This window comes from Aristolochia californica, unplaced genomic scaffold (assembly GCF_029961685.1).
Source record: "Aristolochia californica isolate CCGP_79_NKW_82.1479 unplaced genomic scaffold, dmAriCali1.0.hap1 SCAF_14, whole genome shotgun sequence".
Classification (NCBI taxonomy): domain Eukaryota; kingdom Viridiplantae; phylum Streptophyta; class Magnoliopsida; order Piperales; family Aristolochiaceae; genus Aristolochia; species Aristolochia californica.
In genome coordinates, this window is record NW_027181815.1 from 22,219,359 (window position 1) to 22,240,401 (window position 21,043).

General features: G+C 38.7%; 1 protein-coding gene across 3 annotated transcripts; it reads left to right on the forward strand.

Annotated features, from left to right (window-relative positions):
* The first annotated feature begins 386 nt into the window (after positions 1 to 386).
* LOC137949519 (auxin response factor 1-like) lies at positions 387 to 19,223 on the forward strand. 3 transcript variants are annotated; one of them, XM_068795580.1, is made up of 16 exons: positions 387 to 773; positions 877 to 1,206; positions 2,166 to 2,240; positions 3,286 to 3,401; positions 3,701 to 3,796; positions 3,910 to 3,966; positions 4,179 to 4,331; positions 4,419 to 4,503; positions 15,820 to 15,910; positions 16,034 to 16,198; positions 16,300 to 16,419; positions 16,507 to 16,582; positions 16,781 to 16,943; positions 17,046 to 17,554; positions 17,736 to 17,926; positions 18,591 to 19,223. In XM_068795580.1, exons 3-16 carry the CDS (start codon positions 2,195 to 2,197, stop codon positions 18,769 to 18,771), a joined length of 2,049 nt encoding a protein of 682 aa, XP_068651681.1. In that variant the 5' UTR covers positions 387 to 773; positions 877 to 1,206; positions 2,166 to 2,194; the 3' UTR covers positions 18,772 to 19,223. The 3 variants fall into 3 exon arrangements, with proteins under 3 accessions (XP_068651681.1, XP_068651682.1, XP_068651683.1); XM_068795581.1 differs by having other exon boundaries at positions 1,163 to 1,206; XM_068795582.1 differs by lacking the exon at positions 2,166 to 2,240 and having other exon boundaries at positions 387 to 1,206.
* Positions 19,224 to 21,043: the final 1,820 nt, after the last annotated feature.

Sequence of the window (21,043 nt, forward strand, 5' to 3'; positions counted from 1 at the left end):
AAATATGCAAACATTCAGTCGCACTCGTTAGAGAGTGCAACGCATGATTACAAACGGCAGAAGTTATCCTGGCCATCGATGCAAAATAGTACAGACGCATGGCCCACCGCGTCTGACCGAAACCCCCAAGGCAGAGGTTGCATGTGAGCAGACTGCCAAGTTGGAAGGGGACCAGTTCCCCATTACGGTCCAAAGGGGGACAGCGGGGTCATTTCCACGGTCTGTCGCAATACAGAGAAATGGCCTTTTCGTAATTCGTGTGGGAAAATGAGGGTTCTTTCGGGAAAAAGGGTGGATGATTTTCCTCTGCGCGTGGAGGTGTGGGGATTTTAAGGGGCACGCCTTCGGCGTCGGTGTAGCATAGGACTGCGCATTGTGCACACTCATCGATCTCCTCTAGAGAGACAGCAGAGGGTGAGACAGAAAATTCCAGCAACATCAAAAACCTAGAAGGGAAGAAGAACCCGAGAGAGAAGAGATTGCGATCTTCGACAGAAGGGTGCCGAAAAAGAGGCAGCGAGCTTGCAGTGGATTTCTTTTGCTCTTTTTGTGGGGGCGTACTCTCGACTGGCGAGCTGAAGTTAATAGTTGGAGGCGTTTCTCCCAGCTGCTATCTATTATTCATACCCTCTGCGGACTGCGACAACTAAGTCTTATTCGATTACTGATCGGTGACTCTTGGAAGGAAATTCCGTCATCTATCGAGCATTTTCGGCCAATTAATTTATTCTACGGGCTGAGAGCGTTCTGGAAGAGGCACGACGGCGATCCGGGTTAGTTGAAAGTGGTAGAGGTGTTTCAGCGCATTTTGTGTTTTTTTACTTCTAGCATGCGATCGTGTGGGTGATAGGCTGACAGCGATTAGGGCCTTTCTAGGGTTTCTGGTAGTGGACCTTTGAGAAAAGTTGTTGAATTTCGGCGGACGGGGAAAATTGCCGGGCAATCTCTTCTGGCAAGGAAATGGTTGCACATTTCGGTACATTCGTCACATAGAGTTGGAAATCGTGCTCTTGTTGTTGAGAAGTCGGCAACTTTACTTAAGCCTGAAGAAGGCTGCAGAGTCGATTTTGATTCCAGGGCAGGTGGCCTCTTGTTAGTCCTGTGCTAAAAATAGTGTGAAAATCGTGGGGTCGTCTGAGTTTATTTCCTGGCTTTGTTGAAGGAATTCGCGGCTGCAGATAGAGATGGCGAGCTTCAGTGTTTTGGGTAAGAGACTTGGACATAAATGATAATTGCGAGCATAGATTATATAATTTCGATTTAAACTAAAGTATTAAAAATCAAACATATTTCACCTCTCTTAAGCCATTTTTTTCTTTTTCCTCTTAAATGGATCAAGCTGGAGAAATGTTCTTACCACATGATTATTTGGTTTCGTGGCAAGGGTTTTCGAATCTGGCAAAGTTTGTAATCAATGAATGATGTATCTATGTTTATTTTTCGGAAATTCTGAGTTACGTACTAGTCTGATGTAGAGTCATAAATGGATGTGGTGAAATTTAGGAAAATCTTCCTCTTGTCTCTGTCTCTCTCTGCTTGTGCTATTTCCCGTCTAAAATCTGAGTTTGGTTAAGTTCCACTCGATCTAAAAGAGTTCCGGTTACCGATATTCGCTTTACAACTTGGTCAAAAGTTTTCTCTCTGATATAATCTCTGAAGCACAAAAATCCAGTAGATGCTCCTCTAAACGAATAAATTGTGATTTTGCTGTTATACATGGAACTTCTCTCTCTTGGAGATGTACGCTTTGGGGAATCTGTGATGTTGTGGTTATAAATGAGACTGCTCTTTCTGGAGGCGCGTTTGTACTTTTTTAGGGCTTTGGGACGAATTTATTTTTGAGTTTACGCTGCCCTAGAAGTCTGTCATTATTTTTAGCTGTTTCTATCACCTTCCTACGGATTCTTTTCATATGATCGAGGAGTTTTAGTCATTTATTGGGTTTGGGCCTCAGTTTGAAGGCTAATGGTGTAACTGCGTGTGTAAATGGAGGTTTGAATGATAGAAGCTGTTGAGATTGGTGATCTGAAAGGCTTATATCTTTCGTATTCCTAGGCTTTGCTTTAATGAAAGAAATTTCTCTGTGAGAAATAGGCTGCCATTATTTGTTTTAGTTCATTCACAAAGTCATTTTCCTTTCTGTTGATCTGGGGAAACTGTTCTAGGTTAAATGCTTTGAAGATTTTTTATACCCATGTCGCTTCCAGCTTCTACCCACACTACTGGAGGTCCCTGCTCAGGTTAGCCTTCTGACGCTCTTCCAGCTGATGGCTTGTTTTTTCTCTAATTGTTTCTAGGCATTCATTGTGTTTTTAGTACCCTTTGTCTTTTGTTGTCTTTTAAAAAAGTGATAGATAAACGTACTCATGGATGTATCATGACATCCACTTTCCTTTGGATCAAAATGCGTGGCAAGCGACAGTTATGTGGCTTCTATTCTTTATTGGATGTGTAGATTTTCCCTTGATATCCTGGTGGAAGTTGCACGTGTTCCAAGTAATACTTACTGTTTGTTTTTCCAGCACATTTATGCACGACCATTTTTCCTTTGGTGTCCTTTGGATACATTTTCTTACCTTAGTATGAGCATTACCTATCCTATGTTGTTACTTGTCCTCTTTCATAACTGCAAATTGTCTGCCTTGCCTCCGGTAAATGTTAGTGCTTCATGGAAATTTTGCAGTCATGTTTGGTCATGCATTTCAGTATGTTTTTGATGTGGCTTTTGGTGCATGATTGTTTTCATGTACTGTACATCTTCTGTCTCATCAATGTCATTTATGTTAATCAGTTGATTTATGCATTTTTCTTTAATTTATGCAGTCATGTTTGATGTAATTGTTTTACTGTTACTTCTAAAACTGGAGATTTGCACTTCTGCATTATTTTGCCTTATGATATGAGTGTTGTTTTCCAATGAAATGGGCCAATATAGGCCACCATATTGTCCTACTATTGCATGGTTTTTCCAACCCTGCAGATCAACTTTGACTTGGCTGAGTTGACCCGGATTTTAATGGGGCTGGGTCAAGTTGGGGGGTCGAACTCGCCTCCCTCTGTCTCGGTGACTCTCCCCACCCCATGTCCAGCTCTCGGTTCAGGTTGAGCCGACCTGTCTGGGTTGACTTCACCCTGATTTTGAAGAACCTGGGTTTGGTCCTGACATTGGGTCAGAAAGCCCTGCTATGCTGGGAGTTCCTTTCATTCCAACTCCCTATTTTATCTTTATGCTGTAATGTTCTATCAGGTTTTATAGTTGCTGATTATGTGATTCCTGATTCTTAGGTGGCTCTGGTGATGTTTTGTATAAAGAACTTTGGCTTGCTTGTGCTGGCCCTTTAGTTACTGTCCCACGTGAAAATGAACGGGTTTATTACTTTCCTCAAGGTCATATGGAACAGGTATAAAGATTTCTATTATAGATTTCTTACTATCATAATGACATTTTTCACTGAATTTTCAAAATGATGCTAAGTATGATAAAATTGGACCTGCTGGCCTTCAATGAAGACTGACTTTTCTTTAATGTGCCCAAAGTTAAATTATTAATTTATGTTCTTATCTGCTTATTTTATTTGTCTTTTTGAATACCAATGTGAGCATTTATTTAGACACTGCCAATGCCATTTAGTTTTGACCAACAAAAAGTTGCGGTTTCTCTGTTTACATGAATTTTTTTCTATTTTGGTTTCTTTCGTAGCTTGAAGCCTCAACTCATCAGGGCTTGGATCAGCAAATGCCTTTGTTCAACTTGCCATCTAAGATTTTGTGCAAGGTTGTCCATGTTCAGCTTAGGGTAGGTATTTTTCATTTAATTCAATTTTTAATTCGTGTTGAAAGCTCTTTTTCTCTCAGATGGTGTCATGTTTTAGAATTCACTGGACTAACTCTACTATTTCTCAAATGCAGGCAGAGCCAGAGACAGATGAAGTTTATGCACAGATAACACTGTTGCCTGAGCCAGATGTGAGTTCTTCCTTCTTTAAAATCTAGCTCTAGTTTTTTAAGCACCAGCAGTTGTTTATAACTTAGGTGGCGACACCTTTTCTTATGGAATAGTTGCCATCTTTACAAGATCTCTTGATTCTTTGTCTTCACTTCTAACTTCCCCTCGACTTTTATGCCTTTTTGGATTTTTTTTTTAATTTTTATATTTTTTCTATGTTTCTGTGTATCAGCAACATGAGATTACCAAGCCTGATCCTCCACTACCAGAACCTCCACGGGCTACTGTGCACTCATTTTGTAAAACACTTACTGCTTCTGACACAAGCACTCATGGGGGCTTTTCTGTTCTTAGAAGACATGCAGATGAATGTTTGCCACCACTAGTGAGCTCCTAAACTTGTCCTTCTTATTGATTCATAACGTTTTTTTTCTGATCTCATGCTTAAATTTTCTTGATATTCTCAATACAGGACATGTCCCAGCATCCACCCTGGCAGGAATTGGTTGCCACTGATTTGCATGGGAATGAATGGCATTTCCGTCACATTTTTAGAGGTCATTTCTATTCCCACATTGAATCTTTTCTTCCATAGGGTTTGAGAACTTGGTGTAATGTTTGTGATGAAATTGATGAGGGAATAAGCTTTACTCTACAAAAGTGGTGGATAGATATGCATTGATGTAGTTTTGTGCTTATGGGTTCCATCATGAAGTATGGACATTTGGATGGTCTACCTTCATGTGAGATAGATTTATGGGCTTGGCTTCTTGAGTTCCATCAGCTTTTGAAGGTTTTGACTTATTAGCGAGGTTCTTAATGCTCTAGGAAATCACAACCCAATCTTCTCTGAAGATAGGGGAATCAGGGATTTCTACCTGCCAGTCAAGAGCTGGAAAGGAAACCTTAACGATTTCATTGAAATCGGAATCAGGGACTTCTACCTGTCAGTCTAGAGCTGAAAAGGAAGTCTTAACGGATCCATCCCAGATGGAAACGGACTTGTCTAGTAATGAGAAATCATTCAAGACAAAATTGGTTACCCCGTCTGAGTTTACAAGGTTGAAAAGCCTAAATAAACCAGGAGTTCAAGCAATCGTTCCAATTGATACAAAGTGATGAAAGGAGTGATGTGTTGTATAACAAGTTCTCTCAATTCTTCATTTTGTGTTAAGGCACAGATATCTTGTATAAGACGATCTCTATCTGTTCCATGATGAGTTTTTACAGAAGATATTTTGCAAATTACTTCTTGTAACTCCTTTTTTGATGGTTTGTTATTAACCATTCTTATTTTCGCTTCTCGGATCGGTTCTAAGATCCTAAAAAGATTTATTTCTTGATCCACATAGCTTTGTAGATCTGTAAGGAAACGTACTGTTTCTTCAGTATTTCCTGTTTTAAGTACCTCAAGATGGGCATTAATTCTTCTCTTGAGTGTTTGTACTTGTTCATTAACGTCACTTTCTATTCCTAAGCATAGGAAAGCAACGCTTTCTGGGGTGTATTTTTCCCAGCATCTTTTCATAAAGCCACCGATTGGTCTTTTTTTTGTTTTTGATATACTTTTCTTTTTTACTGTTTGACATTGCAGGGCCATTTTATTGGTCCTTAAGAATGGGAAGATTTTATGGCAGTCCACCTAGTCATTAATTGACCTATTCCTTACCCACAGTGGGTCTTGATTATAAGTGAAAAATATGAGATTTGGGGAGAAAATATAAGAGAAAAAATGAGAAAAGGAGACCTGGGAGAAGAACAGCTTTTCTGCCTTGGAGAAAGTGCTTGAAAAACACGTCCTCCCTCTTTTTAATTAGGGTTTAAGTGATATTTTACGGAAGGACAAAAATGCCCCTCAATACTCAAAATCACATATCTCTTAAAATACATGTCTAAATTGAATGAAAATTGAACCACAGATAAAATAAGACATTGTCTATCTAACAACTATACTACAAGAGAAAAATATAATGTAGAAAATGAGCAAAATATCCCTGAATTGGTATTTTAATATTCTCCTTCAAGCTGAAGAGTAGTTATCAAACAATTCTAGCTTGTCACTGATGTATACATGTTCATGTATTCCCAAAGGTTTGGTAAATATATCTCCCAGCTAGTCTGAAGATTTTACATAAGGAGTTATCACCTTCCCTTGTATAATTGCATTACTAATGAAGTGGCAGTCAACCTATATATGTTTCGTTCTTTCATGGAATATGGGGTTGCTGGCAATAAAATGGTTGCCTGGTTATCACAATTTATAACCATAGGGTTAGGTAACGTAAAACCAAATTCAAGAAGAACAACCCTAATCCACAGAAGCTCATTAACTGTGTGAGCCATTGCTCGATACTTGGCATCTGCATTAGATATACTCACAACTGTTTGTTTCTTACTTTTCTAGTTTACTAGGTTGCCTTCAACAAAACAACAGTTGCCTGACTTAGAATGTTTATCCATCTTACAGCCAACATAATCGGCATTAGAATATCCAAGTACATCAACTTTCCCATTCTGACTATATAGAAGATATTTTCTAGTTGCACCCTTCAGGTACTTTAAAATTCTTTGAGCAACTTCTAAATGGGCTCTTTGAGGATTTTCCATGAACTAACTAACAACTCCTCTGACAAATGAGATATCCGGCCCTGTAAATGTAGCATAGATCAGTTTACCTATTAGCCGTCAATATTGAGTTTTATCCTCGAGTGTAGGACCTTGGGTGTCATCCAAATTATGATTAACTTTTTTGGGAGTGTCTATGTGTTTAACTCCTAACAAACTATACTCCTGTAACATTTCCAATATATATTTTCTTTGAGAAAGAACAATACCTCGCTTGCTATGAACAACTTTTATGCTAAGGAAGTATTTTTTTTTTTTTGAAATGATGTTGATTTTTATTAAGGCAAAAGCTTAAGAGTGCATATTACAAAGGAGGGAAGCCTTCCCAAACAATGAGAGATTGCTGGGAAGTTCTGAATTTTGCCAATTTATCAGCCAAAGAGTTGGCTGATTTAGGAATGAGATTCCAATTATAATGCGTAGAAGATACAATGTCAGCAATACTATCAGTGATGGGCCAGTGGTGCCAAGGGGGGAGGTTGTCTTTGGAACATTAACTAATAACCGTCTTCAAGTCGCCTTCAATGATTAATTTGCTATGGGGACGATCCCTGAAGATTTGGAGGCCGAACAGCAGAGCACTAACTTCAGCAGTATTAAAATCAGCAATGCTCACTGGATCAACTTAAGAAAGAATAGGGTCTCCATTGTGACTTCTGAACATACCACCTGCTCCTGTTGGTCCAGGACATCCAATAGCACTACCATCAAAATTCAGTTTTATGTAGTCGTAAGGGGGAGGATCCGAGATAGCCATACTCGGAGGTCTGCTGGGGCCAAACATATGAGCGATCAAATTCCAATTTTCACGAAGGGAAACCCCGATAGAGTGACAAAATTCTTCTTTGTATGAAGCCAGCCCGTGATGAGGCCAACGACATGAAAAACCGTGTTGTCTGGGGTGCTAGCTTTGGAGTTGAATCTCGGGTTATTCTGCTTGAACCAAATGCACCATGGAACATGCGCAAGACAGACCGAATTAACTTGCCCAACTAAGGAAGGGGAATCCCTCTGACTATCTCAAAGGTGCCAAAGAGGTCCTGTTGTAGCCCCAGTTGGAGCCCAATTTACTGAAAGATCTTCATCCAAACTTGCCACGAAAATCCAAAGTGTAAGAGGACATGCTGGACTCTCTTTGCACTCACCACAAAGGGGACGAAAGATCAGGGGCAATGAAGCCTCTTCTATGAAGGTTGTCTGAAGTAAGAATCTGTTCTCTGATGGTTGGCCACACGAAAAATTTGATTTTGCTTGGCACTGAGAGTTTCCAAGCCAAATTCGCCTTGTGCTCATGAGTACTGTAGTCTTGCTTTATGATATGAGAGTAAGTCAAAGTGACAATGAATCGGTCATTATTACTGGGCTTCCAAATCAGCTTATCAATTGAGTGCTCCTAGATAATAATATTGCTGAGTTTGGTAAGGAGAGAGCAAAAAGCCAACGATTCCTTATCATTTAATCCCCAACGGAACGGGAGACTCCACGAGTGATCACTCCATGAATCAGCCACAGAGCAAGAGAGGTCGCTTGCCACCCTATGCAGCCCTGGAAAGTCCTTCGAGAGGGATCGGGGGCCACACCATTCGTCTGACCAGAAGAGAAAGTTCCTTCCATTGCCCGTGTGAAACGAAGTAGCATCTCTGAATACTGGAAGGAGCTTGAAAACTGATTTCCATATTGAGGATAGGAGGTGAGCAGCACCGCCCTCTCTCCACCAAGCACCTGAAAACTGAAGGTAGAATTTCACCATATTCCTCTATAAACTATTATGCTTGTTGTTGAAATTCCAAATCCATTTGAGCATAAGAGCTTTGTTCATTTCTCTTGTAGGCCGGATGCCCAATCCTCCCCTATTATGAGACATGAAAATATCCTTCCAACTAACTAGATGGTATCTTCTGGACATCTCCATAGAAATCGTCGATGGATGGCATCAATTTTGGAGCAAACGGAGGCTGGACAGTGCATGAATGATAACAGATAATTTGGCAGCCCCGCCAGACAAGACTTGAGGAGAGTTAGATGCCTCGCTGTTGATAAGAGTTTACCCCTCCAAGTGGTTAGCCTCTTTTTAAATTTCTCAATAAGGGTGGACCATAGTGACGCCAATGGCCGATAATCAAAAAGTGGGAGCCCAAGAGATGTAGCTGTCATATTTCCCACAAAGCATCCCAGGTAGTCTGCCATATCCCGAAGCATAGCTGGACCAATATGATAGCCAAGAAGAGTGGTTTTTCCCTAGTTTATGTTTTGACCAGAAGCTAATTCAAATAATCCCAGCATGACACGTAATTTTCTGATATGATCCATAGTACCAACCCCGAAGCAAATAGTATCATCCGCAAACTCCCCGAAGCAAATAGTATGATCCGCAAACTGGAGAATCAGAATATCAAAGGCTGTGCAATCAGTCGTGGGGAGGAGCCATCCCGTGTTCTTGGCCGAGTAGATCAAGGAGGATAGATATTCTGCCACCACGTTGAAGAGCAGGGGGGGAGAGGGGGTCTCCCTGTCTGATTCCCTTGGTTTCCTTAAAATACCCACAAATTTTTCCGTTGAGAAGGACAACTTGCAGAGGAGATGCAGCTTTGGATCCAGAAGCGCCATTTTTCTCCGAATCCCATCTTCCCCAGGAGGGTGTCCAGCAACTTCCAGTTAACTTTGTCAAATGCCTTTTCGAAGTCAAACTTGAGGATGAATCTGGGGAGCTTTCGGACCTTGAAATGATGACTAAGTTCATGACATGCCATGGTTGAATCAAGAATGTTTCTTCCCTTAATAAAAGCTCTTTGTCCATGGTGAATGACAATAGGGAGGATTGCCCTGAGACGACTAGCAAGGAGGTGCGCTATCACCTTATATGCAATGGTAGTGTGATTGATTGGCTGAAAGTCGGATGGGAGCTCTGCCCCATCTTTTTTAGGGATGAGGGCGATGAAAGAGGCTCTGATACTCCTATATTTGCTGTCATGCTTATAAAAGGAGCGGTCCATGCTGGAAATGTCTTCTCTGATGAAGGGCCAACAACGACGATAAAATTCCCCTTTGAATGCTAATGAAGTACTTGAGAGAGCCCAAATCCTTTGTTTGAAAATGTGTGGTTAAATATTGTTTAACTTTTGTAATACCATCAAGATTATTGCCATATAACACAATGTCATCTACATAGACAACCAAAACAACCACACCAATTTTAAGTGGGAAGATGGAATGATCACAGTTGCTCCTATAAAACCCAAACTGTAGTACCGCAATACTAAACTTTTCAAACCAGGCCTGTGGACTTTGTTTAAGTCCATAAATAGCCTTTTGTAGCTTACACAGCTTTCCTGTCTCCCCCTGAGCAACATACTTAGGAGGTTGCTCTATATGCACTTCCTTACGTGGATTACCATATAGAAAGATATTCTTCACATCAAGTTGAAAGAGTGACCAACCCTAATTAATAACCACAAAGATTAAGTTATGTACTGAAGTAAGTCCGTCTTCAAGAGAGAATGTCTCAAAGACATCAACTCCAAAAGTTTGTGTATACCGCTTCGTCCCCAACCGTCTTTATACCTTTCAATGGAGCCATCAACATTATATTTGATAGTATAAACGCAACGACACCCCACGATAACTTCTCTTGCAGGTGGATCATATAGACACATGTTCCCTAGACACTAAGGCACTCATCTCATCATCTATAGCTTGTTTCCATTCCGGAGAGCACCGGGCTTCTTACACTGAACGAGGTACAAAGGAAGTAGATAATCGGCAAGCCCAAATCAATGACAACATGATCTACATGCAATAAGGAAACTGGTGGATCATGAGAAGAGAGCTTTGTAGAGGTAACTGTTGGAGGCTCTGTAGGAGTACGAGAATGATGACTGTAATCATGGAGAGGCAATGAAGAACTCGATGAAGCTAGTATATCCAAAACTACAACAAGAATAGGACTATTTGAAAGAGTCTCAGGTGAGACAGGACGCTTTGAAGAGGATGCAAAAGATGGAGTATGTTCAAACAAGGTCACATTAGTTGACACATGTCTTCCATCGAATTGGGTCATAACATTTGTACCTTTTTTGTCAATGAGAATATCCCAAAAAAGCACATTTGTCAGACAAAGGTGACAACTTATCAACCGAAGTTCTAAACATATAAACAAGTATATCCAAGAACACGAGGAACCACATCAAACAATTTACAATTTGGCTTTAAAACATGAAGATGAACTTAACTACTCAAACAGATAAGGGCTTACGGTTAATCAAGTAGCACGAAGCTAAAATTGCACCCCCCCCTAAAGGATTTAGGAACATTTACACTATGTAGTAATAGTGTCTTTGTAACCTCAAGGAGATGTTTGTTTTTACTTTAGTTACCCCATTTTGTTGTTGTTTTAAAGGTAGGACGTTTGATGGGTAATACCATGAGAAACACAAAATACTAAAAATTTATGATTAAGATATTCCAAATCATTGTCAGCACAAAGCACATGAACACAAACACCAAATTGATTCTTTATTTCATTGAAAAAATTGAGGAATACATCAAATACTTCGGACTTCTCCCGTAGGAGATACACTTAAGGGGTGGTTAGTGCACATAACTCAGGACTTGATCTTCATGCGCATTATGCAGTTCATGTCCTGGTGTCGTTAGGGGGCGCCGAAATTCATGTCATGTACATGAACATACATGACTCAGGAGTTCATGTCCCAAGAGTAAACGGCGGAAAGTGCTTTCCGCCCAATTTTGAGAATCATCTACATGACTCTCGCGCGGGGCTCTCTTTGCCACACACCTCTCTGCCATTGCATTCCCGCAACCCTCTCTCATTCTCTGCTCCCTCTCTCGTCTCCATTCCCGCAGCCCTCTCTCGTCTCCGCAACCCTCTCTCGTCTCCATTCCCGCAGCCCTCTCTCGTCTCCGCAACCCTCTCTCGTCTCCATTCCCGCAGCCCTCTCTCGTCTCCATTCCCGTAGCCCTCTCTCATTCCCGCAGAGCACGGGAGGTCGAGCATCTGTTGTAGAGCTTCTCGGCCTCCCTCTCTTCTCCCTCTCGGCGTACCGTCGGAGAGCCGCCTCTGTCGGCATTGCCCGCCGCCGTCGCCTTTGCCTAGCCCGTCCCCGTCGCCATCGCCGTTGCCCGCTGGCTCACTACTGAGGAAGACGAAGATGTTTAATTTTTCCTAAGTTAGGAAAAATTAAACTATCTTCATAAAAATCATTAATTTATAATTTTTATTTTACAATTACTATATTAAAAATAGTGATTTAATAGTCATAATTAAAATATTTTTAAAATAAATATTTGATAAATTATTTTGGCATAATTATCCGATTGCTATAGTTAATTAAACCAATGGCTTTAAATTTTGTGATAATATATTATTAATTAATAATACATAAAATATATTATGTACATATATAGTGTGTTAAAGTTATGATTAGATCAATTTTTTCTCTTAAATTATTCATTTTTAGGTTAAAGTATATCATATGTTATTAATAAATTAATAACTTAACGTATTACTTTCGTTTTTTTATTTATAACGTTATTTATTTATTATTTGTAATTAATCATATACGTATTTCATTGGCTCATGTAATTACCATATTAATGCACAATAAAATATCTAATTCAATTAATAAATATATTAATATATTTAATTATACATTAAATAACTTATTCGTATAGTAATAATGGTTGTTTTACCTAATTTGGAGTTTAAGGATTATGTTGTAATTAAGTGCACTGTAAAGGTTTAGAGATTCTCTTGTTTTTTATGTTTTTCTCATGTTGGGTCACTAACACTGGAAACTGTTTTCCAGTGCACATGAAGTCGTCAACACTAACACCAAGTGCGAAGATGATCTTTATGTACATGACTGACATGATCTTCATGTTGGGCATGAACTTGAACTTGAAAAATCTATTTGAGGGACTAACCCCCCCAAGTTACTCTACTGAAATCATCAATAGATGACACAAAATACTTAAAACCAAATGGACTAGGGATCTGACACGGACCCCATATATTAGAGTGAAATAATTTAAAACAATTTGGTGCTTCAATTAGAACTAACTGGGAAACTGGAGTGATGATGTTTTCTCAGTTGACAGGACTCGATCAAATGAAATATCGGATGGCAAAGAAGGAAAAGACTGACATAGTTTAACTAGTGATGGATGTCCCAAGTGTAGATGCCACTAGTAAGAAGAATCTACAGTAGTGAGTGCCACAACTCGAGAAACTGATACTTCATCTAGCATGTAGAACCCTCCATTCTCATGTCTTGAACAAATCGTCCTGTTCGTCTGTAAGTCTTGAAAAACACATGACTTAGGATAAAAGGTTACCAAACAGTTTAAGAATTTAGTAATATGACTCACAGACGAGATTAACTCTAAACTTTGGTACAAATAAAACAGAATCTGAGGACATTTGTCAAGTAGTGTGAACTATACCCTTCCCCTGAATGGGAGAGGTGGATCCATCAGCTAAAGTAACTCGACAATATGAGTGAGATGGATTAATGGACTGAAATAAGGAGGGCATTTGACATGTGTGTAGAGGCTCCCGAATCAATGATCTAAGAGAGGAAACGGGACACATTTAATGCAGTCATACTTATACTAGCCATCGTGGCACTCATTGAGGAAGGAGTCTTAGTAGTCTGAGAAGTAGTAGATGGAGTAGTCAGCTGACCCAATCGTTGTACTAACTGCTGAATTTCCTCATGGGATCCAGTGTGTGAAGAGGTGTCCTTGTATGTGACTATAGAGTTGGCCTAGGTAGGCTTGCCAAATTTTTCCTAGTAATACTCAGAAACATGATTCCGATTCTCCCGATCATTTCGGCCATGACCACGGGTAGAGAAAAAGCTACATCTACCTCTATTATTACCACCACGAAGCTTACTAGTAGAAGACTGGAGGTTAAGAGCAGCTACTTTTGAGAGAGCTCCACCAGACTCTATTCTTATTTTCTACCGCACTTTTAGTTCTAAAAACTCTATTAAAGGTTTGCTCAAGAGTAGACACATTCTCATTGGCCAACAGTTGGGCTTGAATAGCATCCTACTCAAGCCCCAAACTATCCAAAAATTGGACTACTTGAATTTTGATTTTCTTTCTTACGAATGTCTTCAACATTCGTAGTAAAAGGATGAAATGTACTAATCTCTTGTAGTACTCCTCTCATCTCAATGAAATAATCTGCCACTGATCTACCTTCACGTTTTATATTAAAATATTTCACATATAACTCATAGATCCTTGACAAAATACTTTCTTGAGATAAAAATGAAGCTAAAGTAGTCCACATTGCGTTATAGTATTGCAACTCAAAATCTAATCACTAAATTTGAACTCCATACTGTTGACCAACCAGGTCATTACTAAATTATCTTCTGCCACTCGGACTTCAGTAATAGGCTGAGGGGGATCATCTGTTATATATGTGACCATTCTTTTGGCCCTCAAATACATGAAAACTGATTTAGACCAGTTCACATAATTTGATCCATTCAACCGAATCGTAGTTATCTGAATAGGTTGAGAAAATTTTACATCTTAGCTTTCAGTAGTTCTCTAGACAGTAATTTATGTGTTGGATTCTACCATTAAATATCACAAAACACCACAATTCAGTATACTAGTGTGTTAACCAACCAAAGAGAAACACTTTCCCCAAATTTCTATGTTTGTGCAGTCAAGTGCGTCCCACACCAAAGTCAATTAGGGCAATTCAACACCCCAATTCATTCAATTTCCGAGCAACAATGATCAATTTCAGCAATTATGGCCATAAGTCGATGAAAGAATGACATAATTGCAAGAAATCAGGATGACGTAGGCCATATGAATGATGATGCAAGCATTAGGGTAAATGGCGCAGGTAAATTTGAAGAATTTTTTCAAATTGGGATCATCAAACACCTCTAAATCCCAATAATCAATCAAATAGAACCAGTAGTCATTAGCCAAGGGGCTAAGACAAGCAGAAAAAAGGGAAAAATTGAAATTTTGACTCTAACAGTCTAGAAATCTGGGAAATTCCTTTAAGGAGATTGCTGAAAATAGAGAAAAGGTCCACAAAATTGAAATAAATCAGCCTAAGATGTGCGTTACTGTTCTAATACCATGAAAAATATGATATTTGGGGAGAAAATGGAAGAGAAAAAAGAAAAAAAGGGAAAAAAGGAGACTAGGGAGAGGAGCAGCCTTGCTGCCTTGGAGAAAGTGCCAGAAAAGCACATACTCTTTTTAATTAGGGTTTAAGTGATATTTTACAAAAGGACAAAAATACCCCTCAATACTCTTAAGTTACATCTCTCCTAAAATACATGTCTAAATTGAATGAAAATTGAACCATAGATAAAATAAGACATTGTCTATCTACATCCATACTATGAGGGAAAAATGTAATGTAGGCAATGACCAAAATATCCCTGAACTTGTATTTTAACAGTAACTTCTAAATGTTAGCAAGAAAGTGGTTTGTTTTTTTGGTGCCACGAGATGAAAAATGTAATTCATGCTGAAGCATCAACTGTGGCAGGAATTGGTTGCCATAGACTTGCATGGGAAATGGCATTTCCGTTACATTCTTTGAGGTCACCTCTTATTCCCAAAATAAATGTTTTCCATAAATTTTAAGAACTTGAGGTAGTGTTTGTGATGAAATTAATGAGGGAATAGGCATTGCATTACAAAATGGTGGATAGATATGCATTCATGTAATTTTGTGCTTATGGTTCCATCATGAAGTATGGACGTTGGGTTGGGTTACCCTCATAGGGTTTTATGGGCTCGGCTTCTTGAGTTCCATCACCTTTTGAAGGTTTTGGCTAATTAATAAGGTACTGAATGTTCTGGTGTCACAAGTTGGTCTGTCTTTTTTGTGCTTGACATTGCATGGGCACTTTATTGATCTATTGAGATTTATGGTCCCAGAGAATAGGGTATACTTTGTAGTAGTCCACCAGGTCAGTAACTGACTATTATTTGCTCACCATGGGTCTTGTGAGATTATAAATTCTGAATGTTAGCCAGGAAGTGGCTTATTATTTTTTTCACCATAAGAGAAAATGTAATTCATGCAGAAGGGATGTCTTTTATTATGTTTATATTCTTGTAGCAAAATGAACTCAGCTAGATCATTGTGCAACAACAACCAACTCCTGTCTCTCTCCTTCTCAGTTACAAATTCTGAACTGGAAAGTTGGTTGACTCTGCTGCATTTTGTACAGGGCAACCAAGGAGACACCTGCTGACTACCGGTTGGAGTGTATTTGTTAGTTCCAAGAGACTCGTTGCTGGTGATGCTTTTATCTTTTTAAGGCAAGTCAATGATTAGGTCTTAATGTGGGGTTATGGGTCCAAGTTTTTTACAGCTTATTAAAGTGAGTCTTTTGTGTGTGTATGTGGTGTTCATAAAATGATGTACATTGTGATCTGTGACAGAGGTGAAAATGGAGAGCTAAGAGTTGGAGTGAGACGGCTTATGCGGCAACTAAATAATATGCCCTCATCTGTCATCTCCAGCCATAGCATGCATCTAGGCGTCCTTGCTACTGCATCTCATGCCATACAAACGGGAACCCTTTTTTCTGTTTTCTACAAACCAAGGTAGTTGTTTCATCCACCTCTACCTTTCAACAGTAGTTATGTTTTATTGTTTCTGCTGTTAAGATGAAACTCATTTTTAATGCACTACTTTTTTATCCCAGAACAAGTAGGTCTGAGTTTATTTTAAGTGTGAATAAATATCTTGAAGCCAAAAATCATAAACTTTCTGTTGGGATGCGGTTCAAGATGAGATTTGAGGGTGAGGAAGCTCCTGAAAGAAGGTATATATTGTGATTTAAGCTAATGTTTTTTCTTTAATCAATTAAGAAACTAAGGAGAACACTAGTGGTTTGTTTACAATTTTACAGGTTCAGTGGAACCATAATTGGTGTAGGAGACAACACATCATCTCGTTGGGCAGACTCAGAATGGAGGTCCTTGAAGGTAAATTGAAGTTGGCTCTTCAGGAAACATGATCATATGTCTGTTGCTAAACATTAAAAAAGTTATTTGGGTAATCACTTTGTGCATTAGATCCGAAGTGCTTTTTATGACCTGTGTTCTGCCTCTCTTGCTACCATGTGGTTGCTGTATTCTATTTGAGATGCATTGGGGGGCTAAAAGGGCTTGAATTATTTACAGGTTCAATGGGATGAACCTTCATCAATCCCAAGGCCAGACAGAGTTTCACCTTGGGAATTGGAACCCCTTGTGGCAGCTGCTCCTTCCACTTCCCAACCAGTACAAAGGAACAAAAGGACCCGGCCTATGGTTTTGCCTTCGACACCTGAAATACCAGCATATGGTTTGAAAATGCTAACTCAATGCCTACCATTTATTTATTAGCTTTTCTGTTGGTTTCAGTAGTTTCACCAGTAAAGATTTGTTGTGCTTTTGACTGCCCTAGGTATGTGGAAATCTGCAGACAAGCCAGCATCAAACTTATCATATCCCAGTATGCAACGAGGACGGCAAGTTTATCCTTCCTCAGCCACTCTATTCTCTATGGCAAATTCGGGGCCATATGCATTCATTGGGAACAACACCCCATCATCTGTTTCCAGTACCCCATCTTATTGGTCTAACAGAGGGGATGGTCCTAGTGAATGTTTCACTCCAGGTGGCAGTAAAGAACATGGGGAAAAACGTCTAGATTCTGGTAGCAATGGCTACCGGCTTTTTGGGATCCAGCTTATGGAAAATCCCCATGTAGAGGAGATGTTAGCTGCACCAACAGTTTCTGGTGGTCGTGTGGATGATCAACCTGCTCCGTCTATGGAAGCAGAGTCCGATCGGCAATCTCAGCCATCGAATACCAATCACTCTGATGTGCCTGCTGTTAGCAGTGAACCTGAAAAATCATGTCTGAGGTCATCACAAGAAACACAAAGCAAACAAACACGAAGCTGTACCAAGGTAATTTTTATGGACTCTGTCATCTATTATCTGTGTTACTGTGGTGAGTTTGCTTAGTCAAATAATAATTTTACCCAATGCTTATGCTGATTTATTTTCTTATGAATAAGAAAATAAGTTGATTTTTAATTATATTCTGACAAGTTCTGATTGTAAAAATATCCAATTTGATGGTGCTCAGGTTCACATGCAAGGTATTGCAGTTGGGCGAGCAGTGGACCTAACAAAATTTGACCAATATGTTGACCTGCTTGGGAAACTGGAAGAGATGTTTAATATTGAAGGTGAGCTGTGTGGTCCCATAAAGAAATGGCAGGTGGTCTACACAGACGATGAGGATGATATGATGATGGTTGGAGATGATCCCTGGCAGTGAGTTCCCTTATCTTTGTTCCTGTTGGCTTTATGAAAACTGGTTTATCTCATGTGAATAACATTAGCTTGGTGTATGATGGTGCCGATGGGCTGTCAGGTGAGTCTCCACTAAGAGGTTATGATTGTTGCTAGTCTTGCTATATTATTTGGTTGACTACGGCTAGAAAGCATGTTCCTCGTGCTCCACTGATATTTTCTTCATGATATATGCCGGTTCTTTACTCTTCCCTTCATTCTCTATCTTTCACATAGGCAAATAATACTCGTTTGCTTATTAATGTGTGTGGCGAATCTGTTTTAGTTTTGTAACAATTGAAGCTTTTCCAGAAAAATGCTGAGATAACCTCGGAACTTGGTTTTAATATATATACATATATTGTCTTCTAGAAAGCAGCCCTTTTAATTCTTGAAAGCATCTGTATTTATGGGTACTATACAATTTTTTCTCTCGTTCTTACAATTACAAAATAATTTGTTCTCGGGAAAAAAAAGGGTTTCATTGGATCCCATTAGGCATCTTAAGTTGGTAAATGCTGTGCAACGCATGCAGTTCATTAGCCTACCTCTGTTAGGAATATCAAAGATAATTTATTTGCTACTAATAAACTTGTTAGTCAAATAAATAATTTGCCTCTGCTTTCTTTTTAATCTTTTCTTTCAGTGAGTTCTGCAACATGGTTAGGAAGATCTACATCTATACTCGTGACGAGGCAAAGAGGCTCTCACCGAAAACCAAGCTACCTCTCCCTCAAGAGATCAAATCAGAAACCAAACCAACAGTAGATACTGAAACAGTCCAATGCGGCTCCGAAGATCTGACCTCAGAAGGTAATGGATGCTAACATTGTTGCCCCTGTGACTGCACGAAAGGGAAAACAGGGTAACGGCAAAACCAAAAAGGAGGATTGAATTTCCTACCTTTTCTCATCTAACTAGAGCTCAGCGTGAAGGAACCGCATACTGTCTGAAACCAGGTCCCATATAGCTTCCACTTTGTTTGGAGCTTTTGGGTAATGTGGCTTTGTGGTGTTTCTCTTTTCCGCTTGGCTGTATGTAACCCTCTTTTTTTTTGCGTTATATTTGTTGTTGGAGAATCTGTTTTTTAACCAATGCTGGCTGGTGGGAGGTGAAAGGGACCTGGCAGGTGTCCGTCTCAAAGGGAAACGTGGGATCCAGAAGTATATTTGTATTTATGTATCTTTATTTTTATTCTGTTTTTGAGAAAGGAGACGACACTGTTTGTATCGCCTTGAATGGATTCTGCGTTCCTCAAACAATTTTTTTATTTTCTGGATCTTCTGTTATTTTTAATTGCGATTTTTGCGAGCTATGAGTAGAGCAGAGATGGTTACAAACTCTATATTGATTCTGATAGAAATATTTGATGAAGAAATAACAATTTCAAACATACTAATGCCTGGTGAAATCTTGAAAAGATCCACTCTCTAATGGTGGGAGGGCGGTAGGATTTCATCAAGAACTAGACGTTCTCTTTGTAAACCAAAAACTAGTGGAAGGAATATCTCATTTTCTAATTTAATAAATTTAAACTACTTTTGTTGATACATTTTTCACGAATATTATATTATAATAATTTTAATTAATAAATTGAGAAGATAGCTTGAACTAATATTTTTAAAATCCTATTTGGTTGATAATCACTATTTTAGATTATTACTCTATTCACAAAGAATATTTGCCCTAGAATTAAATATTTCACTATAGTTTGCAAAACAACATTTACACCATAGTTACAACATAGATTGACAAGTTGTTTTAAAACTTCTCTGTTTGGTGTAGTCGCATGTACCTAATATCGTTGGTCACATGTCCCAAGGTGTTTATGCAAACTATTAAGTGATCAACAACACAAAATTGTAGGCTATAAGTCCCAATATTCAAAAAACAAATTCAAATAAGGCCAGTTGAAGAGAAGTTTACACACACACACAAAAACACAATAGTTCTGATAGTTAAAATCATCAAGGCTTCTGTCAATAGATAAATCTTCTATAGACGTAATACTCAATACTAAAATACTAGCTTTTTGAAGATCAAAATCTTGAATAAACGCTTTCTCCTTGGATGTTAAAAATCAAACTCTTGAATCACATTTGAAAATGATTTGGGAACTTTGAAAATTTCATATAGAGAGTTGTCTGCACAAACACAATAGTGTTGATAATTAAAATCATCAAAACTTCTGTCAATAGATAAATCTTCTATAGAGGTAATACTAAATACAAAAATACTAGCTTTTTGAAGATCAAAATCTTGAATAAACCCTTTCTCCTTGGATGTTATAAATCAAACTCTTGAATCACTTTTGAAAATGATTGGGGAACTTTGAAAAATTCATGTAGAGAGTTGTCTGTAGGCTTTAAAAGACTTGGGGTATCTATAGGACAAAACCCCAATTCCCAAAACTAGTTCTAGTACAATATTAGACATGTTTCTAGCTCTTCTTAAAAATCAGTTTAAAATATTTTAAAATTTATAAAAATATTTATTTAAATATACTCTAGTTATTTTTCATTTTGGTAGGTCACTTATACAAATTGAAGGACTACAACAAAAGATATGGCCTTGGAAAAGTATTGGATTTCAATATCTACAGCTTGGTGTCGAATTCTTTGCCTAGGGTTGAATGCTTCATGCTCCAATGACTTTTTGAAGGTCAAATCCTTTGTCTGATTTGAATCCTTTATCTTTTGCTTCCTATAAGGGTTGATTTCTTTATATAGGGTTCCAATCCCCCATGATCTTTATCTTCAACTTGGATTGAATCTTCTTGATGTAGTTGGTTGCTTAAATAATTGTGTAAGTTTATTGTTTCTGGGTTCGACTCCTTGTTCATTACTATTTGGTTTATGGGCTCGACTCCTTTTATTATTTTAGCATGGATTTTATTTGTATTTCTTCTTCCTTGGGCTCGATTCTTTGCTTTTGTGCTCAACTCTATGTGCATGTACTCGACTTCATGCGCATGTGCTCGACTCATTTTTCCAACAGTTGTTTCAGAACTCCTTTTCAAAATTCCTTTTTTTTACTCTTGTATTTGTACCTGATTCATATGATATGTTGTCCAGTACTTTAACAAATCTAAAAAATAAC

Coding starts and splice junctions, on each gene's coding strand:
- LOC137949519 (XM_068795580.1), top strand. CDS start 2,195: ATGTCGCTTCCAGCTTCTACCCACACTACTGGAGGTCCCTGCTCAG. Junction 3,797..3,909: donor TTGTCCATGTTCAGCTTAGG/GTAGGTATTTTT, acceptor TCTCAAATGCAG/GCAGAGCCAGAGACAGATGA. Junction 4,332..4,418: donor ATGAATGTTTGCCACCACTA/GTGAGCTCCTAA, acceptor TTCTCAATACAG/GACATGTCCCAGCATCCACC.